At 35.7% G+C, this 23206-nt stretch overlaps 1 protein-coding gene across 2 annotated transcripts in view; it reads left to right on the top strand.

Moving 5' to 3' along the window:
* Nucleotides 1-19704, top strand: part of slc1a8a (solute carrier family 1 member 8a) — a 26095-nt gene extending 6391 nt beyond the window's left edge. Inside the window, exons 3-13 of one of the 2 annotated variants that reach the window (XM_062038443.1) lie at nucleotides 5688-5969; nucleotides 8687-8766; nucleotides 8858-9073; nucleotides 9422-9464; nucleotides 9547-9754; nucleotides 13349-13448; nucleotides 13515-13748; nucleotides 13822-14016; nucleotides 16923-17057; nucleotides 17124-17226; nucleotides 17300-19704. In XM_062038443.1, coding sequence (XP_061894427.1) covers nucleotides 5688-5969; nucleotides 8687-8766; nucleotides 8858-9073; nucleotides 9422-9464; nucleotides 9547-9754; nucleotides 13349-13448; nucleotides 13515-13748; nucleotides 13822-14016; nucleotides 16923-17057; nucleotides 17124-17226; nucleotides 17300-17440 — 1737 coding nt within the window. In that variant the 3' untranslated portion in view covers nucleotides 17441-19704. The other variant, XM_062038444.1, reaches the window with a different exon arrangement.
* The last annotated feature ends 3502 nt before the right edge of the window (nucleotides 19705-23206 follow it).

The following is a 23206-nucleotide window of genomic DNA, read 5'->3' as shown; positions in this document are numbered from 1 at the left end:
AATTATAGTAGGATCTAGAACGGATAGAACTATAATTATAGGTAGATCTAGGAGGGATAGATGTATAATTATAGTAAAGATCTAGAACAGATTGAACTACAATTACAGGTAGATCTAGAAGGGATATAACTATAATTACAGGTAGCTCTAGGATGATAGACTACAATGACACAGAGGTCTAGAACGGGCAGAAGTACTAGTAGACCTGGAATGACTAGAACATGGGAATCTGGAACAAACTCAACTAGAACCACAGACCTGGAATGAATAGAACTCTTTTTTACAGGAAGCTCTACTGGATAGTACAGGTGACCCTGGATAGGACTATACTAGAATGACACGAAGATCTAGAACGGATTGCACTATTGTTAAACGAAGATCTAGAACGGGTAGAACTATAATTACAGGAAGACCTAGAACAAATAGAACCATATTTAAAGGTAGGTCTAGAACGGATAGAATTACATTTAAAGGATGATCTAGGACACTACAGGTAGATCTAGAACGGATAGTATTATATTTAAAGGAAGATCTAGTACGGATAGAACTAATAATTACAGGAAGACCTAGAACAAATAGAACCATATTTAAAGGTAGGTCTAGAACGGATAGAATTACATTTAAAGGATGATCTAGGACAATACAGGTAGATCTAGAACGGATAGTATTATATTTAAAGGAAGATCTAGTACGGATAGAACTAATAATTACAGGAAGAACTAGAACAGGTATAACTATAATTACAGGAAGATGAAGTACGGGTAGAACTATAATTACAAGTAGGTCTAGAACGGATAGTACTATAGTTATAAGTAGTTCTAGGAGGGATGGACGTACAATTATAGAAGGGTCTAGAACGGATAGAACTATAATTATAGGTAGATCTAGGAGGGATAGATGTATAATTATAGTAAAGATCTAGAACAGATTGAACTACAATTACAGGTAGATCTAGAAGGGATATAACTATAATTACAGGTAGCTCTAGGATGATAGACTACAATGACACAGAGGTCTAGAACGGGCAGAACTACTAGTAGACCTGGAATGACTAGAACATGGGAATCTGGAACAAACTCAACTAGAACCACAGACCTGGAATGAATAGAACTCTTTTTACAGGAAGCACTACTGGATAGTACAGGTGACCCTGGATAGGACTATACTAGAATGACACGAAGATCTAGAACGGATTGCACTATTGTTAAAGGAAGATCTAGAACGGGTAGAACTATAATTACAGGAAGACCTAGCACAAATAGAACCATATTTAAAGGTAGTTCTAGAACGGATAGAATTACATTTAAAGGATGATCTAGGACAATACAGATAGATCTAGAACGGATAGTATTATATTTAAAGGAAGATCTAGTACGGATAGCACTAATAATTACAGGAAGAACTAGAACAGGTATAACTATAATTACAGGAAGATGAACTACGGGTAGAACTATAATTACAAGTAGGTCTAGAACAGATAGACCTATAGTTATAAGTAGTTCTAGGAGGGATGGACGTACAATTATAGAAGGATCTAGAACGGATAGAACTATAATTATAGGTAGATCTAGTAGGGATAGATGTATAATTATAGTAAAGACCTAGTACAGATTGAACTACAATTACAGGTAGATCTAGAAGGGATATAACTATAATTACAGGTAGCTCTAGGATGATAGACTACAATGACACAGAGGTCTAGAACGGGCAGAAGTACTAGTAGACCTGGAATGACCAGAACATGGGAATCTGGAACAAACTCAACTAGAACCACAGACCTGGAATGAATAGAACTCTTTTTACAGGAAGCTCTGTTGGATAGTACAGGTGACCCTGGATAGGACTATACTAGAATGACACGAAGATCTAGAACGGATTGCACTATTGTTAAACGAAGATCTAGAACGGGTAGAACTATAATTACAGGAAGACCTAGAACAAATAGAACCATATTTAAAGGTAGTCCTAGAACGGATAGAATTACATTTAAAGGATGATCTAGGACAATACAGGTAGATCTAGAACGGATAGTATTATATTTAAAGGAAGATCTAGTACGGATAGAACTAATAATTACAGTAAGAACTAGAACAGGTATAACTATAATTACAGGAAGATGAAGTACGGGTAGAACTATAATTACAAGTAGGTCTAGAACGGATAGAACTATAGTTATAAGTAGTTCTAGGAGGGATGGACGTACAATTATAGAAGGGTCTAGAACGGATAGAACTATAATTATAAGTAGTTCTAGGAGAGATGGACGTACAATTATAGAAGGATCTAGAACGGATAGAACTATAATTATAGGTAGATTTAGGAGGGATAGATGTATAATTATAGTAAAGATCTAGAACAGATTGAACTACAATTACAGGTAGATCTAGAAGGGATATAACTATAATTACAGGTAGCTCTAGGAGGAATAGACGTATAATTATAGAAAGATCCAGAACAGATTTAACTATAAGTACAGGTAGATCTACAATTGATAAAACTATAATTACATGTAGACCTACGAGGGATATAACTATAATTTCACAGGTAGATCTAGAATTGATAGAATTATAATTACATGTATCTCTAGGAGGGATACAACTATAATTACAGGTAGACCTAGAATTGATAGAATTATAATTACATGTAGATCTAGGAGGGATCGAACTATAATTAAAGGTAGATCTAGAATTGATAGAATTAGAATTACAGGTAGATCTAGAATGGATAGAACTATAATTACAGGTAAATCTAGGAGGGCTAGAACTATAATTACAGGTAGATCTAGAACGGATAGAACTATAATTATAGGTAGGTCTAGGAGGGCTATAACTATAATTACAGGGAGACCTAGAATTGATAGAACTATAATTACAGGTAGATCTAGAACGGATATAACTATAATCATAGGTAGATCTAGGAGGGATAGACGTATAATTATAGAAAGATCTTCAACGGATTGAACTATAATTACAGTTGGATCTAGAATTGATAGAACTATAATTACAGGTAGACCTAGAATTGATAGAACTATAATTACAGGTTGATCTAGAATTGATAGAACTATAATTACAGGTAGATCTAGAATTGATAGATCTATAATTACAGGTAGATCTAGAATTGATAGAACTATAATTACAGGTAGATCTAGAATTGATAGATCTATAATTACAGGTAGATCTTGAATTGATAGAACTATAATTACAGGTAGATCTAGAATTGATAGATCTATAATTACAGGTAGATCTTGAATTGATAGAACTATAATTACAGGTAGACCTAGGAGGGATGTAACTATAATTACAGGTAGATCTAGAATTGATAGAACTATACAGGTAGATCTAGAATTGACAGATCTATAATTACAGGTAGATCTTGAATTGATAGAACTATAATTACAGGTAGATCTAGAATTGATAGAACTATAATTACAGGTAGATCTAGAATTGATAGATCTATAATTACAGGTAGATCTAGAATTGATAGAACTATAATTACAGGTAGATCTAGAATGGATAGACCGGGTGTATATGGAAAGTACAAAACTGAAATGGCAGGTAGAACTGCAAAAATAGAACTGGAATGAAACAGATCTGCAATGGATAAACGATAGATCTAGGACAGATAGAAGTAGAATTTACAGGTAGTTCTAGAATGGATGATACTAGAATTACAGGTAGATCTAGAACAGACAAAACTAGAATGAGAAATGTGTGACAGAATGACAGATCTAGAAAGGATAGAACTAGATTCAATAGATGTACTAGAATCAGGTAGCTCTACAAGCTAGACACATTCAAAGTAAGTCAATGTTTTGTACTTTGTTATTTCCTTAACTTGATATGGACATTCTTTTATGCTCATGTTCTTTATCATATTTCATATATAAATGATCATCATATTTGATATATAACATACATCAATGTTAATCATATTTGATATATAAATGATAAACATAAAAAACTAAAATGGTGTTGTGTCGTTTTTGAAAAGGACAGGGTTGAAGCGGCGGGGCGGAATCCTCTTTATTGGCAAAGTATGTTCAACACATTAGGACTTTGACGTAAACAATCTTATGATAATCATGTTCTTTATCATATTTCATACATCAATGTTAAATTTTTTTATCATATTTGCGCGACTCCAAAAGGGACAAGTGGTAGAAAATGGATGGATGGGATGGATATATAAATGATAAACTAAAATGGTGTGTCGTTTTTGAAAAGGACAGGGTTGAAGCGGCGAGACAGAATCCTCTTTATTGGCAAAGTATGTTAAACACATTAGGACTTTGGCGTAAACAAATCATGTTCTTTATCATATTTCATATGTCAATGTTAATCATATTTATCATATTTGATATATAAATGATGAGCATAAAAAAGTAAAATGGTGTGTCGTTTTTGAGGCGGAATCCTCTTTATTGGCAAAGTATGTTCAACACAAAAAGGACTTTGACGTAAACAATCATATGATAATCACGTTCTTGATCATATTTCATACATCAATGTTAATCATATTTGATATATAAATGATAAACATAAAAAACTAAAATGGTGTGTCGTTTTTGAAAAGGACAGGCAGAATCCTCTTAATTGGCAAAGTACGTTCAACACAAAAGGACTTTGACGTAAACAATCATATGATAATCATGTTCTTTATCATATTTCATACATCAATGTTAATCATATTTATCATATTTGCGCGACTCCAAAAGGGACAAGTGGTAGAAAATGGATGGATGGGATAGATATATAAATGATAAACTAAAATGGTGTGTCGTTTTTGAAAAGGACAGGGTTGAAGCGGCGAGACAGAATCCTCTTTATTGGCAAAGTATGTTAAACACATTAGGACTTTGACGTAAACAAATCATGTTCTTTATCATATTTCATATATAAATGATCATCATATTTCATATATAACATACATCAATGTTAATCATATTTGATATATCAATGATAAACATAAAAAACTAAAACGGTGTGTCGTTTTTGAAAAGGACAGGGTTGAAGCGGCGGGGCGGAATCCTCTTTATTGGCAAAGTACGTTTCACACAAAAGGACTTTGACGTAAACAATCATATGATAATCATGTTCTTTATCATATTTCATACATCAATGTAAATCATATTTATCATATTTGCGCGACTTCAAAAGGGACAAGCGGTAGAAAATGGATGGATGGGATGGATATATAAATGATAAACTAAAATGGTGTGTCGTTTTTGAAAAGGACAGGGTTGAAGCGGCGGGGCGGAATCCTCTTTATTGGCAAAGTACGTTCAACACAAAAGGACTTTGACGTAAACAAATCATGTTCTTTATCATATTTCATACATCAATGTTAATCATATTTGATATATAAATGATAAACATAAAAAAGTAAAATGGTGTGTCGTTTTTGAAAAGGACGGTTGAAGCGGCGGGGCGGAATCCTCTTTATTGGCAAAGTATGTTCAACACAAAAGGACTTTTGACGTAAACAATCATATGGACGTTAACTCAAATGTAAACAAATAAGTGATAGAATCGTACCAGTGAAGCAATTAAAGGTGACAAGTGCACGCCGGTGACCCTCGCCTTGACCTTTAACCCCCACCCGTCCGAGGGGGAGCCACAACGAGGGAGCGTGAGGACCGCCTGTAAGCTCCTTAGTCCCGCTAAATCTGCCTTAATCTGCCGCTGCAGGTGAGACCTGCTCCAGACCTCGTCCCCCTTCCAGCCATGGACGAGCTTCTGCTTGGCGGTGGCGGCGGCGAGGACGAGGCTCGCTCGGAACACAGCTCCTGTGCGGCGGGAGACGCCGGCGGGAGCAGGGCGGGCCGCCTGTTCGCCAAGGTGAGCGGCGGCATCCGCAGGAACCTGCGGGACTTCGCCAAGAGGAACGGCCTCCTGATCTTGTCGGTGGTGGCGGTGCTGAGCGGCTGCACGCTGGGCTTCATGCTGAGGGGCACCCATCTGTCCACGCAGGTAAGTAGCCCAACATTCCAACATTCCAAACTCTAATTTCAGTTAGCATGTTGCTAACCTTAGCATGAGTTTCAACCCAGAAAGATGTTTAACATTTGGACAGCGGGCGTCACTTCCAGGAAGACCGGATCCCGCTCAGCGCCACTAAATTTAACCAGGAACAAATTGTCAAGGCTGGAGAGTCAAAGGTCCTGTGAGTTTATAAAAGTACTCGAGGTTTACGGCGGACTCGGAACGGTCAAGTTTAAGTAGATCAACGGCCGCTGGTGGGCTCACGTGCGCGCTCGGAGGAAGATACCCTGTTTGAACGATGATGCTTCCTTTTGAACAACAGGAAGTAGACTATGGAGGTTATTTTGTGTCTTTTTTTATATACTGAATTTATGTAACTGATTTGTTTTGTGTGCCAAAATTCACTGTCTAAATATTCAGTGTGAAAAAAATTCAGTGTAAATAATTTTTTTGTTTTCAAATCTTAAAACATTCAGTGTAAAAAAAGAGGGTATAAAAAGTCAGTGTAAAAAAAATCAGTGTGAAAAAAAAAAATCTGTAAAAGTTCAGTGTAAATGAAAAATCAGTTTATAAACATTCAGTGTTTAAAAAAAAAAATCAGTGTGCAAATTTTCAGTGTATAAAAATTGTTGTGTAAAATAATGCAGTGTGTAAAGATTCAGTGTAAAAAAAAATGTATGTGCAAAAAAAAATTAAGTGTTAAAAAATCAGTGTTGAAAAATTAAGTGGAAAAAAATCAGTGTACAAAAAAATTCAGTGGGGAAAAAATACTGTATAAAATTAAGTGTAAAAAAAAAATTATGTGTAACTAAAAATGTTGTTTTTAAACCTTAAAAAATTCAGTCTAAAAAATAATTGTAAATTTTTTTTTTTGTAAATGTTCAATGTAAAACAAATTCAGTATAAATAAAAAATCAGTTTATAAACATTCAGTGGTAAAAAAAATCAGTGTGAAAATTGTTGTGTAAAATAATGCAGTGTGTAAAGATTCAGTGTAAAAAAAATGTATGTGCAAAAAAAATTAAGTGTTAAAAATCAGTGTTAAAAAATTAAGTAGAAAAAAATCAGTGTACAAAAAAATTCAGTGGGGAAAAAAATACTGTATAAAAATTAAGTGGAAAAAAAAATTATGTGTAACTAAAAATTTTGTTTTTAAACCTTGAAAAATTCAGTGTAAAAAATACTTTGTAAATGTTCAATGTAAAAGAAATTCAGTATAAATAAAAAATCAGTTTATAAACATTCAGTGGTAAAAAAAAATCAGTGTGAAAATTGTTGTGTAAAATAATGCAGTGTGTAAAGATTCAGTGTAAAAAAATTGTGTAAAAAAAAAAAATCAGTATGAATAAAAATTGAGGTTTTAAACTTTAAGTATAGTGTTAAAAAAATTCAGTGTAAAAAAAAAGCAGAGTATAAAAATTCAGTGTAAAAAAAAAAAGTGTGTTCAGTGTAAAAAAAATTCAGTGTAAATAAAACATATGTTTATAAACATTCAGTGTTAAAAAAATCAGTGTGAAAAATTTCTGTGTATAACGTTTTAGTGTAAAATAATGCAGTGTATAAAGATTCAGTGTAAAAAAATGGCTGTGCAGAAAAATTAAGTGTAAAAAAAATCAGTGTTAGAAAATTAAGTGTAAAAAAATCAGTGTATAAAAATTCAGTGTAAAAAAATTCACTGTATAAAAATTAAGTGTAACAAAAAAAAGCAGGGTATAAAAATTCAGTGTAAAAGAATTCATTGTAAAAAAAAAATTGTGTAAAAGTTCAGTGTAAAAAAATTCAGTGTAAATAAAAAACATGTTTGTAAACATTGAATGTTAAAAAAATCAGTGTAAAAAGTAGGGTATAAAAATTCAGTGTAAAATTCATTGTGAAAAAAAAAATTGTGTAAAAGTTCAGTGTAAATAAAAAATATGTTTATAAAAATCAGTGTGAAAAATTTCAGTGTATAAAATGTTAGTGTAAAATAATGCAGTGTATAAATATTCAGTGTAAAAAAATGTCTGTGCAAAAAAATTAAGTGTAAAAAAAATCAGTGTATAAAAATTCAGAGTGAAAAAATTCACTGTATAAAAATTCAGTGCAAAAATAAAGCAGGGTATAAAAATTTATTGGAAAAAAATTCAAAAATTGTCTAAAAGTTCAGTGTGAAAATTTTCAGTGTGTAAAATAATGCTGTGGATAAAGATTCAGTGTAAAAAAAATTGTGTGCAAAAAAATTAACTGTAAAATAATCAGTGTTGAAAATATAAGTGTAAAAAAATCCAGTGTATAAAAATTCAGTGTTATAAAAATCTGTTTAAAAAAACAAATATTGTAAAATATATTAAAGTATTGGTTGCTTCAAAACTCAATTCCGGTAGATTGTATAATTACAAATATTACAAATATTAATTTACTGAATTTTTTTACACTGAATTTATACACACTAAATTTTAAAACGCTGTATTTTACAAACAGACTTTGCTCACATATTTATATTCAATGAAATTGTCAGCATTATTTGTCGGAAAAAAAATAAAAATGTTTTTACAAAATTGAAACGCAAAACAATCAGTGACATAAATTCAAGGTCCAAAAAAAGCGTTCCCGATGAAGACACAAGTGAAGACAACATGAACTTCACACAATGCGGAACTCCATCCCAAACGCATCAACTTCCTGTTCCCCTTTACCGAGTCATTTGCTTTTGTTTTGAAATGCAGGCAAAGATCTACTTCTCATTCCCGGGGGAACTCCTCATGAGGATGCTGAAGATGCTCATCCTGCCTCTCATCACGTCCAGGTGGGTCGTCACGCTCCACTTTAGCACCTGCCGGCCCGCCGTCGCCTTATTGACGTTGTAAGCTCCGCCCCCCCCTGGGTCATGTGCGCAGTCTGATGTCGGGCCTGTCGTCCATGGAGTCCAAGGCGTGCTGCCGCATGGGCGTGCTGACCGTCACGTATTACCTGTGGACCACCTTCATCGCCGTGGTGGTGGGCATCGTCTTGGTGATCATCATCAAGCCCGGCGTCGGCACGGAGATGGAGAGCAACCGGCTGGGAGGCGGGCCCGTCATGACGTCGGCCGACGCCCTCCTTGACCTGATCAGGTGAGTGACGTGGGGAAGCAGGCTCCGCCCCCCTCTCAGTCGGTCTCCGTCACGTTCATAGCTCCGCCCCTTGCCCTGCTTTCGTCGAGATGCTGACGCGGACGTCAAACAAACCTTGATCCTTTGTTGTGTTGCCGTGGAAACCGGCCGCACGTGGATCCGATCAGCCGAGAAGCTAACAAACGTATTTTTGGTAATCCGGCGAGGATGAGTGACAGATTAGGTCATGGTGATCTCTGCTGCCGCACGTGCGGCCTGCAGGCCACGCCCCCATCTTGAGCTTTTGAGCGTGCTAGGCATCATGTGACCGTCCTGCCGTCACTGACCCAGTTTGTGCTCCGCCCACAGGAACATGGTCCCGTCCAATCTGATCGAGGCCACGTTCCAGCAGGTGAGCGCCCGAACCCCGGCGTCCGCCGCCACATGACCTCCGCCGCCGCCGAATTTTTCACACTTCCTGTTTGTGTCGTCAGTACAAAACGGACCTGGTGCCCATCCTGAAGGTCCCGACCAGGACCATCCAGCCCAACTTCGTGTACGTGGTGCCGGACGAGCGCGAGCCCAAAGGTCGCACGGTGTTCCTGGAGCTGACTCCGCCCCCCGAGGTCACGTACAAGACGAGTCCCGGCAGCAGCCAGCAGATGAACGTGCTCGGCATTGTCATCTTCTCCGCCACCATGGGTAAAAAAAAAAATAGCAGGGTATAAAGATTCATTGTAAAAAAATACAAATGTGTAAAAGTTCAGTGTAAAAAAATTCAGTGTAAATAAAAAATCAGTTTATAAACATTCAGTGTTAAAAAAAATCAGTGTGATAATTTTCCGTGTATAAAATTGTTGTGTAAATTAATGCAGTGTATAAAGATTCAGTGTAAAAGTTTTAAAAAATTAAGTGTTAAAAAATCAGGGGGAAAAAATCTGTTTAAAAAAATCAGTGGAAAAAAATTCAGTGGGAAAAAAATACTGTGTAAAAATTAAGTGTAAAAAAAAAATTTCTGTGTAAATAAAAATGTTGTTTTTAAACCTTGAAAAATTCAGTGTAAAAAAATCATTGTAAAAAAAATTGTGTAAAAGTTCAGTGTAAAAATAAATCTGTGTAAATAAATAATCAGTTTATAAACATTCAGTGGTAAAAAAAAAATCAGTGGGAAAAATTTCAGTGTATAAAATTTTAGTGTAAAATAATGCAGTGTATAAAGATTCAGTGTAAAAAAAAAATCAGTATGAATAAAAATTGAGGTTTTAAACCTTAAGTATAGGTTAAAAAATTCAGTGTAAAAAAAAAAGCAGGTTATAAAAATTCAGTGTAAAAAAATCATTGTAAAAAATAAAAATTTGTAAAAGTTCAGTGTAAATAAAATCAGTGTAAATAAAAATGTAGTTTATAAACATTCAGTGTTAAAAAAAAAAATCAGTGTGGAAATGTTCAGTGTATAAAATTGTTGTGTAAATTAATGCAGTGTATAAAGATTCAGTGTAAAAGTTTTAAAAAATTAAGTGTTAAAAAATCAGTGGGAAAAAATCTGTTTAAAAAAATCAGTGAAAAAAAATTCAGTGGGAAAAAAATACTGTCTAAAAATTAAGTGTAAAAAAATAATTTCTGTGTAAATAAAAATGTTGTTTTTAAACCTTGAAAAATTCAGTGTAAAAAAATCATTGTAAAAAAAATTGTGTAAAAGTTCAGTGTAAAAATACATCTGTGTAAATAAATAATCAGTTTATAAACATTCAGTGGTAAAAAAAAATCAGTGTGAAAAATTTCAGTGTATAAAATTTTAGTGTAAAATAATGCAGTGTATAAAGATTCAGTGTAAAAAAAAAATCAGTATGAATAAAAATTGAGGTTTTAAACCTTAAGTATAGGTTAAAAAATTCAGTGTAAAAAAAAAAAGCAGGGTATAAAAATTCAGTGTAAAAAAATCATTGAAAAAATAAAAATTTGTAAAAGTTCTGTGTAAATAAAATCAGTGTAAATAAAAATGTAGTTTATAAACATTCAGTGTTAAAAAAAATCAGTGTGATAATTTTCCGTGTATAAAATTGTTGTGTAAATTAATGCAGTGTATAAAGATTCAGTGTAAAAGTTTAAAAAAATGAAGTGTTAAAAAATCAGTGGGAAAAAATCTGTTTAAAAAAATCAGTGGAAAAAAATTCAGTGGGAAAAAAATACTGTCTAAAAATTAAGTGTAAAAAAAAAATTTCTGTGTAAATAAAAATGTTGTTTTTAAACCTTGAAAAATTCAGTGTAAAAAAATCATTGTAAAAAAAATTGTGTAAAAGTTCAGTGTAAAAATAAATCTGTGTAAATAAATAATCAGTTTATAAACATTCATTGGTAAAAAAAAATCAGTGTGAAAAATTTCAGTGTACAAAATTTTAGTGTAAAATAATGCAGTGTATAAAGATTCAGTGTAAAAAAAAAAATCAGTATGAATAAAAATTGAGGTTTTAAACCTTAAGTATAGGTTAAAAAATTCAGTGTAAAAAAAAAAAGCAGGGTATAAAAATTTAGTGTAAAAAAATCATTGTAAAAAATAAAAATTTGTAAAAGTTCAGTGTAAATAAAATCAGTGTAAATAAAAATGTAGTTTATAAACATTCAGTGTTAAAAAAAATCAGTGTGATAATTTTCCGTGTATAAAATTGTTCTGTAAATTAATGCAATGTATAAAGATTCAGTGTAAAAGTTTTAAAAAATTAAGTGTTAAAAAATCAGTGGGAAAAAATCTGTTTAAAAAAATCAGTGGAAAAAAATTCAGTGGGAAAAAAATACTGTCTAAAAATTAAGTGTAAAAATTTTTTTTCTGTGCAAATAAAAATGTTGTTTTTAAACCTTGAAAAGTTCAGTGTAAAAAAAATCATTGTAAAAAAAAAATTGTGTAAAAGTTCAGTGTAAAAATAAATCTGTGTAAATAAATAATCAGTTTATAAACATTCAGTGGTAAAAAAAAATCAGTGTGAAAAATTTCAGTGTATAAAATTTTAGTGTAAAATAATGCAGTGTATAAAGATTCAGTGTAAAAATAAAATCAGTATGAATAAAAATTGAGGTTTTAAACCTTAAGTATAGGTTAAAAAATTCAGTGTAAAAAAAAAAAGCAGGGTATAAAAATTCAGTGTGAAAAAATCATTGTAAAAAATACAAATTTGTAAAAGTTCAGTGTAAATAAAATCAGTGTAAATAAAAATGTAGTTTATAAACATTCAGTGTTAAAAAAAAATCAGTGTGAAAATGTTCAGTGTATAAAATTGTTGTGTAAATTAATGCAGTGTATAAATATTCAGTGTAAAAGTTTAAAAAAATTAAGTGTTAAAAAATCAGTGGGAAAAAATCAGTTTAAAAAAATCAGTGGAAAAAAATTCAGTGGGAAATAAATACTGTCTAAAAATTAGTGTAAGAAAAAAAATTCTGTGCAAATAAAAATGTTTTTAAACCTTGAAAAGTTCAGTGTAAAAAAAATCATTGTAAAAAAAAAAAATGGTGTAAAAGTTCAGTGTAAAAATAAATCTGTGTAAATAAATAATCAGTTTATAAACATTCAGTGGTAAAAAAAAATCAATGTGGAAATTTTAAGTGTGTAAAATTGTGTAAATTAATGCAGTGTATAAAAATTCAGTGTAAAAGTTTAAAAAAATTAAGTGTAAAAAAAAAACAGGGTATAAAAATTCAGTGTAAAAAAATCATTGTAAAAAATAAAAATTTGTAAAAGTTCAGTGTAAATAAAATCAGTGTAAATAAAAATGTAGTTTATAAACATTCAGTGTTAAAAAAATCAGTGTGAAAATGTTCAGTGTATAAAATTGTTGTGTAAATTAATGCAGTGTATAAAGATTCAGTGTAAAAGTTTTAAAAAATTAAGTGGGAAATAAATACTGTCTAAAAATTAAGTGTAAAAAAAAAGATTCTGTGTAAATAAAAAAAGCAGGGTATAAAAATTCAGTGTAAAAAAAATCATTGTAAAAAAAATTTGTGTAAAAGTTCAGTGTAAAAATAAATCTTTGTAAATAAATAATCAGTTTATAAACATTCAGTGGTAAAAAAAATCAGTGTATAAAATTTTAGTGTAAAATAATGCAGTGTATAAAGATTGAGTGTAAAAAAAATTCTGTGAAAAAAAAAAATCAGTATGAATAAAAATTGAGGTTTTAAACCTTAAGTATAGTGTTAAAAAATTCAGTGTAAAAAAATACAAATGTGGGCGTGGGAGGTGGGAGGTGGGAGGGTACGGGTGGCGGCGGCGTGCACGCATGTTGACCGGCGATGACGTCACGGCAGGGCTGTTGCTGGGCAGGATGGGCGAGCGAGGAGCGCCGCTGGTCAACGTGTGCCAGTGCATCAACGAGTGCGTCATGAAGATCATCAACGCCGCCGTGTGGTGAGCGGGGAAACCTTGTGGGCGGGGCTTGTAAAATCGACGCGGGCTGACCTGGTCTCGCCGCAGGTACTTCCCGTTCGGCATCATCTTCCTGGTGGCGGGCAAGATCCTGGACATGCAGGACCCGAGCACGCTGGGGAAGAAGCTGGGCTGGTACGGCGTCACCGTGCTCGCCGGCCTCTTCGTGCACGGCCTGGTGCTCCTCCCCCTCTTCTACTTCGTGCTCACCAGGAAGAACCCCTTCACGTACATCCGTGGGCTCCTGCAGGCCCTGGTCATCGCCCTGGCCACCTCCTCCAGGTGAGTCCGCCATCACCGCCGCCGCCACGACGTTCGTGGGTGTTTTGAGGCTCTGACGGCGCTCCCCCGCCAGCTCGGCGACGCTGCCCATCACCATGAAGTGTCTGCTGGAGAACTGCCACGTGGACCGCCAGATCGCCCGCTTCGTGCTGCCCGTGGGCGCCACCATTAACATGGACGGCACGGCGCTCTACGAGGCGGTGGCAGCCATCTTCATCGCCCAGGTCAACGACTACGAGCTGGATTTCGGACAGCTGGTCACCATCAGGTGAGCGTTCGCCGTCGTCGCCGCGGCAACCGCGCCGTCCTTGTCAGGTTCAAACACTGATGACATCTATTAAACGAGACAAGAGGCAAAGAATTCAACTGAGACAGAATTTAATTTGGCTCAATTGAGGAGAAACGTGTCGACCTGTACCCTCGTACAGTGATACTGTTGTACCACTCTACTTTTTCTGGTGTTATTGCAGACTTTTTTGTGTCTTGGCGACTTTCCAATCCTACGTAGCCCCTAAAGGGACATGGGGGAATTTTTTTTAAAATTAATTTTATTTTCTATTTTTTAATTTTTAGACATGTATCTCATGCGCACGAGAAAGTTAACTTTTTTATAAAACTATAAAAAATAAAAAAAATTTATAGTATTTTTTTTTTTTTAGACATGTATCTTGTGCGCACGAGATAGTTTCTCATGCGCACAAGAAACTTTTTATAAAATTATAAAAAAAATAATAAAAAAATGTATAGTATTTTTTTTTTTTTTTAGACATGTATCTCGTGCGCACAAGATAGTTTCTTTTTATAAAATTATTTAAAAATTTTAAAAAAAAATATATATATTATTATTATTATTTATATAATTTTTTTAATTCTTTTTAAATAATTTTATAAAAATTTTCTCGTGCGCACAAGATACATGTCTAAAAAAATAAATAAAATAAAGAAATTCAAAAAATTTATTTTTTCCCCATGTCCCTTTAGGTGCTCCGTACAATCCTCTTGGTAATCCTTTTTTTTTTTATAACAGCTACTAGCGACAAACTAGACTTTTTCTGGTGTTATTGCAGACTTTTATGTGTCTTGGCAACTATCCAATCCTAAACAGCTCCAAGCGACAAATTAACGACTTTTTCCGGTGGCACTGCAGACCTTTTTGTGTTTTGGCGACTTTGTCACTAAGTTTGGCGACTTTCCAATCCTCTTGGTGATCCTTTTTTTTAAATAAACAGCTACTAGCAACAAACTAACGACTTTTTACGGTGTTACTGCAGACCTTTTTGTGTCTTGGCGACTTTGTCGCTAATTTTGGCGACTTTCCGATCTTGGTAACCTTTTTTTTTTTTTTTATAAACAGCAACTCGTGACAAACTTACAACTTTTTCCGGTGTTATTGCAGACTTTTTTGTGTCTTGGCGACTTTACAATCCTCTTGGTGATCTTTTTTTAAAATAAAAAGCAGCGTGAAAAATTTCTCTGTATAAAATTTTAGTGTAAAATAATGCAGTGTAAAAAAATGTCTGCAAAAAAATAAGTGTAAAAAAATCAGTTAGAAAATTAAGTGTAAAAAAATAAATAAAAAGAAATCAGTGTAAAAAAATAAATAAAAAGAAATCAGTGTAAAAAAATTCACTGTATAAAAATGAAGTGTAAAACAAAAAGCAGGGTATAAAAATTCAGTGTAAAAAAATTAATTGTAAAAAAAATTGTGTAAAAATCCAGTGTAAAAAAAATCAGTGTAAATAAATAACATGTGTACAAACATTGAGTGTTAAAAAAAATCACTGTAAAAAAGTAGGGTATAAAAATTCAGTGTAAATAAATTCATTGTGAAAAAAAAATTGTGTAAAAGTTCAGTGTAAAGAAATTCAGTGTAAATAAAAAAACATGTTTATAAAAATCAGTTTGAAAAATTTCAGTGTATAAAATGTTAGTGTAAAATAATGCAGTGTATAAAGATTCAGTGTAAAAAAATGTCTGTGCAAAAAAATGAAGTGTAAAAAATCAGTGTAAAAAAATTCATTGTAAAAAAATTTTGTAAAAATTCAGTGTAAAAAAAATCAGTGTAAATAAAAAAACATGTTTATAAACATTGAGTGTTAAAAAAAATCACTTTAAAAAAGTAGGGTATAAAAATTCAGTGTAAATAAATTCATTGTGAAAAAAAAATTGTGTAAAATTTTTTTGTGTAAATAAAAAATTATGTTTATAAAAATCAGTTTGAAAATTTTCAGTGTATAAATGTTAGTGTAAAATAATGCAGTGTATAAAGATTCAGTGTAAAAAAATGTCTGTGCAAAAAAATTAAGTGTAAAAAAATCAGTGTAAAAATAAAGCAGGGTATAAAAATTCATTGGAAAAAGATTCATTGTAAAAAAAAAAAAAAATTGTGTAAAAGTTCAGTGTGAAAAATTTCAGTGTATAAAATGTTAGTGTAAAATAAGGCTGTGGATAAAGATTCAGTGTAAAAAAAATTGTGTGCAAAAAAATTAAGTGTAAAATAATCAGTGTTAAAAAAATTAAGCGTAAAAAAATCCAGTGTTTCAAAATGACTGCTAGCGACAAACAAACAACTTTTTCCGGTGTTATTGCAGACTTTTTTTGTGTCTTGGCGACTTTCCAATCTTAAACAGCTACTAGCGACAAAGTAACAACTTTTTCCGGTGTTACAGTGATAAAGTTTTAAAGCGATAACATTTCCCTCTTACAGTGATACAATCCACGCTCTGGCGAAAGATTGTATGCCTCCTTCCTTTATTTGGACTTTCTCTGACCACATGTCAACAGCTGCTTCTAAAGGGACGGGGGTCGTAAACAGTTCACAGAAAAGATCGTAGACGGTTCACAGAAAAGGGTTGTAAAAGAGTTCAAAAAAGAGGTTCGTAAAACGGTTCAAAAAGAGGTTCGTAAAACAGTTCAAAGAAGAGGTTCAAAAAAGAGGTCGCCTGGAGGGGAGTCTGGTCCTGCTTCCTCTTCGCTTTTGTCGTTCTTGGGTCAGACAATATCTTTCTGTTTGATTACAATACATGAAAGAAAACAGAACACCTTCATGCTGCTCCCCCCCCCCCCTACACAGTGGAGTTTTACGAGCCTTACTCTTGGTAGGTTCCAAAGACAGCTTTTGCTTTTTGTGATAACTTAGAAACAATTATTCTCACCCCGCGTCTTCCCCGCCAGCATCACCGCCACCGCCGCCAGCATCGGCGCGGCCGGCATCCCCCAGGCCGGCCTGGTTACCATGGTGATCGTGCTGACGTCCGTGGGCCTGCCCCCCGACGACATCACCCTCATCGTGGCCATCGACTGGATCCTGTAGGTGGCGACGGGAGTGAGTGGGTGTGGCCTGAGTGCGTCATGTGACCGTGTCACGCGTTTCAGGGACCGGTTTCGGACCATGATCAACGTGCTGGGCGACGCCTTGGCGGCGGGCATCATCGCCCACCTGTGTCGGAAGGACTTCCCCCTCAGCGGGACGGGAAAGGTAAACGCCACGCGGCGGAAAGCCGACGCCACATGCTAACAAACTGCGTTTTATCCCCCCTCCCCACCCCCAGGGCGTTCCTTCGTACGGCACGCACACCCCCCACAACCACAGCGTGAACGTGCCCATGACGGAGCTCCACACGCACAAAGACGGCGACGTGGTGTTGGACGGCCACGCGCACACCGTCTACTACAACATATGTCAGGTGTGAGGAAATGTGGCGCCCAAAGGGGTGGCGCCACATTTTTCGGACATCATAAGGACTTTGATTGGCGGCTGGCTCTGACGCCTTATGTGGCCTTCTCCACGCGACCGCATGCTGGCGTGCGTCTTGTTTCCTCTCGTGCTTTACTTCCCGCTTCCTGTTGGCGACGCAGGCAGCTAACTCGTCCACGCCCGATTGGTGCATTTGTTCTTTTATTCTGAAATTCATTTTATTCTGGGGAAGGAAGAGTGGACGTTCCTCATCTTCCTTCGTCAAACAGGAAGTAGTTCTGCCTTAACCTCCACTGCAGTCCTCACTTCATCTGCCAACGCACAAGAACACTCAAACTTTTTTTTTTAAATATCTTTTTAGATTTTTTTAATGTAATAATGTGTAGAAAAACATAAAAAAGTCTTCATATAAATTTTTTTGTATATTTTTATCCTCTTTTACAGTGGTTGTCAAACTTTTTTCACAGTAAACTCCTGGCTCTCCGGTATGGCCATAATGACCAACATTAAATACAGTAGCGTAGTAGGCCTAAATATTCATTAAAAACAAGGCAGGGGTTTTATCTAACAAGTATATTTAATGTTTTTTGCCCAATGTAACTCCATATACAGGATAATAATAATAATAATATATTTTATTTGTAAAAAGCACTTTACATTGAGTAAACAACCTCAAAGTGCTACAGTGTATTAATAAAAATAAAAAGATAATAAAAATAAAAACTAGAACAGCCTAATAGCTAGAACTAGTATGCATATAATCTAAAAAAAAGGTTGTTTTTTTTAAAAAAAAAGAAGGGTTTTTAAGCCTTTTTTAAAATCATCCACAGTCTGTGGTGCCCTCAGGTGGTCAGGGAGAGCGTTCCACAGACCGGGAGCGGCGGAGCAGAAAGCCCGGTCTCCCATTGAAAAAGAAGGGTTTTTAAGCCTTTTTTAAAAATCATCCACAGTCTGTGGTGCCCTCAGGTGGTCAGGGAGAGCGTTCCACAGACCGGGAGCGGCGGAGCAGAAAACCCGGTCTCCCATTTGAAAAAGAAGGGTTTTTAAGCCTTTTTTAAAAATCATCCACAGTCTGTGGTGCCCTCAGGTGGTCAGGGAGAGCTTTCCACAGACTGGGAGCGGCGGAGCAGAAATCCCGGTCTCCCATTGTTCCTAGCTTTGTCCTCGGGAGGTTGGAGGAGGTTCGCCTGTCCGGACCGGAGGTGTCGTGTGGAGGATTTGGAAGGTGAGTAGTTCTTTGAGGTAGAGGGGGGGGCATTTCCATGGAGGCACTGGTGGGTTAGTAGGGAGACTTTGTATTCAATCCTGAGTGGGACAGGAAGCCGGTGAAGGGATTTGAGAATTGGTGTGATATTGATGTATTTACGGACTTCTTTGGCGTGCCCACTAGAGGGAGCCACAGTTTTAGAATCGCTGCTCTATTGCAGGGGTGTCCAAAATTGAGAGGGATTCCGGGGGTCGTTTTGATACATTTTGTAAAACCATGCTAAAATTACAAGTCAACCAGTATTTGCTAAATTACCCGAAAAAACCGTGTACGACGTAGTTTCGTTATGAAAAGTAAATTAGTGTATTATCTAATTCAGTGTTTTTCAACCTTTTTTGAGCCAAGGCACATTTTTTTGCGTTGAAAAAATGCGGAGGCACACCACCAGCAGACATCATTAAAAAATGAAACTTAGTTGACAGTAAAAAGTTGTTGGATATGACTTCAAACCATAACCAAGAATGCATCAATATAGCTCTTGTCTCAAAGTAGATGTACTGTCACCACCTGTCACATCACGCCAGGACTTATTTGGAGTTTATTGCAATTTTCCTATGTGTAGTGTTTTACTTCTTGTCTTGCACTCCTATTTTAATGGCTTTTTCTCTTTTTTTTGTTTTTTTCCTGTAGCAGTTTCATGTCTTCCTTTGAGCGATATTTCCCGCATCTACTTTGTTTTAGCAATCAAGAATATTTCAGTTGTTTTTATCCTTCTTTGTGGGGACATTGTTGATTGTCATGTCATGTTCGGGTGCACTTTGTGGACGCCGCCTTTGCTCCGCAGTAAGTCTTTGCTGTCGTCCAGCATTCCGTTTTTGTTTACTTTGCAGCCAGTTCAGTTTTAGTTTCGTTCCGCATAGCCTTCCCTAAGCTTCGATTACTTTTCTTAGCGGCGCTCACCTTTTTTTTATTTTTGATTGAAGCATTAGACACCTTTTTACCTGCACACTGCCTCCCGCTGTTTCCGACATCTACAAAGCAATTAGCTACCGGCTACCACCTACTGATATGGAAGAGTATTACACGGTTACTCTGCCGAGCTCTAGACAGCACCGACACTCAACAACAACACACTATAATTACTGGTTTGCAAAACATATTTTTAACCCAAATAGGTGAAATTACATAATCTCCCACGGCACACCAGACTGTATCTCACGGCACACTAGTGCTTCATTGAATATGAATCTCTCACTTTCAGGCACTTAATAAGCACAAAAACCCACCAATTCTGCAAAAGCGTCAGGTCTGGCAAAAATGTGCATATTTATGAAATTTCTAAATTGGCTCTCTAGCACCCCCTTGGAAGATTATAAGAAATGATCTCATACCAACTGTCAGGGAAATCCTTAGAGATGTCTATACCGCCTAATAGCAAGAACTAGTATGCAGATATCTAAAAAAAGGCTTTTTTAAAAAGAAGGGTTTTTAAGCCTTTTATAAAAGCATCCGCAGTCTGTGGTGCCTTCAGGTGGTCAGGGAGAGCGTTCCACAGACTGGGAGCGGCGGAGCAGAAAGCCCGGTTTCCCATTGTTCGTAGCTTTGTCCTCGGAGGTTAGCCTGTCTGGAGCGGAGGTGTCGTCTGGAGGATTTGGGGGTGAGTAGTTCTTTGAGGGCGGCACGGTGGCACAGGGTGTGGGTGAAAGTCTCAAAAACCCATAATAGAAAACAAGTGGAAGTCGGCCATCTAGGTTCCGTCGGCCAAAAACAGGGTTCGTACTCCAACGAACTCCTCCTTCTTTGACCAAACGAGTTGGGTTTAAATTGGCCGACACTAGACAGATGGGCCGATGATAACTCGCGAAGGAGTTTTGCCTGCGCCATAGGGCGTGGCATTGTGCCAAACTTCGACTTCAAGCCTCGCCACGAAACTGTCAACATGCATACCTCGGCGCCAACAAATTCAGATCTTGACAAAAGTTGGTTGAAATGAAGGGTGTGGATGTACACACTCGGGGGTTAGGGCGAAAACTACAGCTAACTGTCATTACTTGACTTGAAATGACCCGCTCTGCCTCCAAACTGATGTAAGACTCGACCTTGATATTGACAGCAATATCACCCCCTTGTGGCGGGAAGTTATAACGTCGTAACTTCTTCCCACATGCTCCGATCTTCCCGAATTTTTTTGCCTTTGCGTGAACCACGACTTTCACGGGTGTGTGAGGGCCCGTTTGATTTTAAAAAAAATGATTCTTTACTAATATTAATATTCCGCTAACTATAACCTTGTTAATGTGGTTAACACTCAATGTTACCATATCCTGTAAGAGATTTGAACACACGACGCACTGAAATCAGACTTTGGTTTTCAGGTCCCACTTTTGGATGTTTTGGTCTCGATACCAATATTTTGGTACCGGTGCCAAAATGTATTTCCATACTTTTCGATACTTTTCTAAATAAAGGGGACTACAAAAAAATGGCATTATTGGCTTTATTTTAACAAAAAAATCTTAGGTAAATTATACATATGTTTCTTATTGCAATTTTGTCCTTAAATAAAATAGTTAACATACTAGACAACTTGTCTTTTAGTAGTTAAACAAACAAAGACTCCTAATTAGTCTGCTGACGTATGCAGTAACAAAGTGTGTCATTTATCTACCAATTATTTTGTCTACATTATAAAGGACAAGCTGTAAAAATTGATTATGAATCTACTTGTTCATTTACTGTTAATATTTGGTTATTTTCTGTTTTAACATGTTCTCTCTACACTTCTGTTAAAATGCAACAATCACTTATTCTTCTCTTGTTTGATACTTTACATTGGTTTTGGATGATACCACAAATTTAGGTATCGATCCGATACCAAGTAGTTACAGGATCATACATTGGTCATATTTTAGGCTTTCATGTGTCCAGGTAGGTATTGCCTGAGTTTATGAATACATATATAACATACATAACGGTGTAGGAATTACAACACATTTGATATGTCCCTTCCACTTTTTAAGGGACCAAAAGTAATTGGACAAACTAACATAATCATAAATCAAATTGTCACTTTTTGATACTTTGTTGCAAATCCTCTGCAGTCAATGACAGCCTGAAGTGTGGAAGCCGTAGACATCACCAGACGTTGGGTTTTCCCTTCAGTTTTTGTCTTCAGCAAGTGAAATTTACGCTCAATGGGATTCAGGTCAAGTGATTGACTTCACCATTGCACAACATTCCACTTCTTTGCCTTAAAAAACTTTGGTTGTTTTTGCAGTATGCTTCGAGTCATTGTCCATCTGCATTGTGAAGCACCATCCAATGACTTTTGAAACATTTGGCTGAATATGAGCAGATAATATTGCCCCAAACATTGCTTTTGTCAGCTGTCACATCATCAATAAATAGAAGAGATCAAGTTCCATTAGACTACCACCAATTGGTTTGATATGTAACTTAGGTTCCAAATTGAGCTCCACCTCAATCGTAGTTTACTGCGACAGGTGTCACGATTCCATTAGTGAATGAGCCAGACTACTCAGGATAGCTCAATGGTTAAGACTGCTGCCTCTCATGCAGTACTACTGGGTTCAATTCCATAACTAGGAAGATCTTGTTTTTTGTTTCGCCTCGATCATAGTTCACTGATTACATTTGTATATGAGCGAAAAACAACCCTTAACGGGACCCAGGATAGCTCAATGGTTAACACTGTGGGCTCCTAATACAGGGGTAGTGAGTTCAAACCCCATACATGGAATCAGTCATTTGGCTGTATGGCGTCAAAACGACATACATTGTGGGGTGTTTCTTCTCCCCCACACAGAGTAATGTTATGTGCTAATTGTTTGAGTAACATATAGTTGAAAAATTAAGTCAACACTAAAGATAATAATAAAAAATAAATGGTCAAATAGTCAATGATGACACCTCAGGGGTTACCTGTGAGTGAGTGAGTGAGTGTGTGTGTGTGTGTGTGAGAATGAATGAGTGTGTGCGAGTGAGTGTAATTCCTGAGGTGGGTGGGAATAGGAGTATAAAGTTAATAATAAAGAGCGTTGACCAATGAGCTCTCCTGGGTACAATTAAAATAAAATAGGTAAATTGTAATTGGATAAAAAAAAAAAAGTTTTTTAAGTAATTATTTTAACATTACATGGGAGAGTTGACAGTCACAATATATGTCACCTTGAAGCCTCCAGACGGTTTTATAAATTACATCAACTCAACCAGGATTCGAACCCAGCACCCTTCAACCTGAGTCAACAGTCTTAACCACTGGGCTATCCTGGTTCTTGAGAGAAGAATATTTTTTTTCATACACAAATGTAATCGAGGACTCCTTGCTCAGTAAAGTATGATGAGGTAGAACAAAATACCATCAACCAGTGTGGGGTTTGAACCCAGTACCTTTCATTCCGAGTCAGCAGTCTTAACCCCTGTGCTGTCCTCGGTCTTGTGAAGGGAAATTTTTTTTCTCATACACAAATGTAATCGAGGATGCCTGGTTCAGTAAAGTATGATGAGGTGGAACAAAATGCTGTCAACTAGAGT

Source organism: Entelurus aequoreus, linkage group LG27, assembly GCF_033978785.1.
Source record: "Entelurus aequoreus isolate RoL-2023_Sb linkage group LG27, RoL_Eaeq_v1.1, whole genome shotgun sequence".
NCBI lineage: Eukaryota > Metazoa > Chordata > Actinopteri > Syngnathiformes > Syngnathidae > Entelurus > Entelurus aequoreus.
This window is presented reverse-complemented; position numbering and strand designations above follow the sequence as displayed.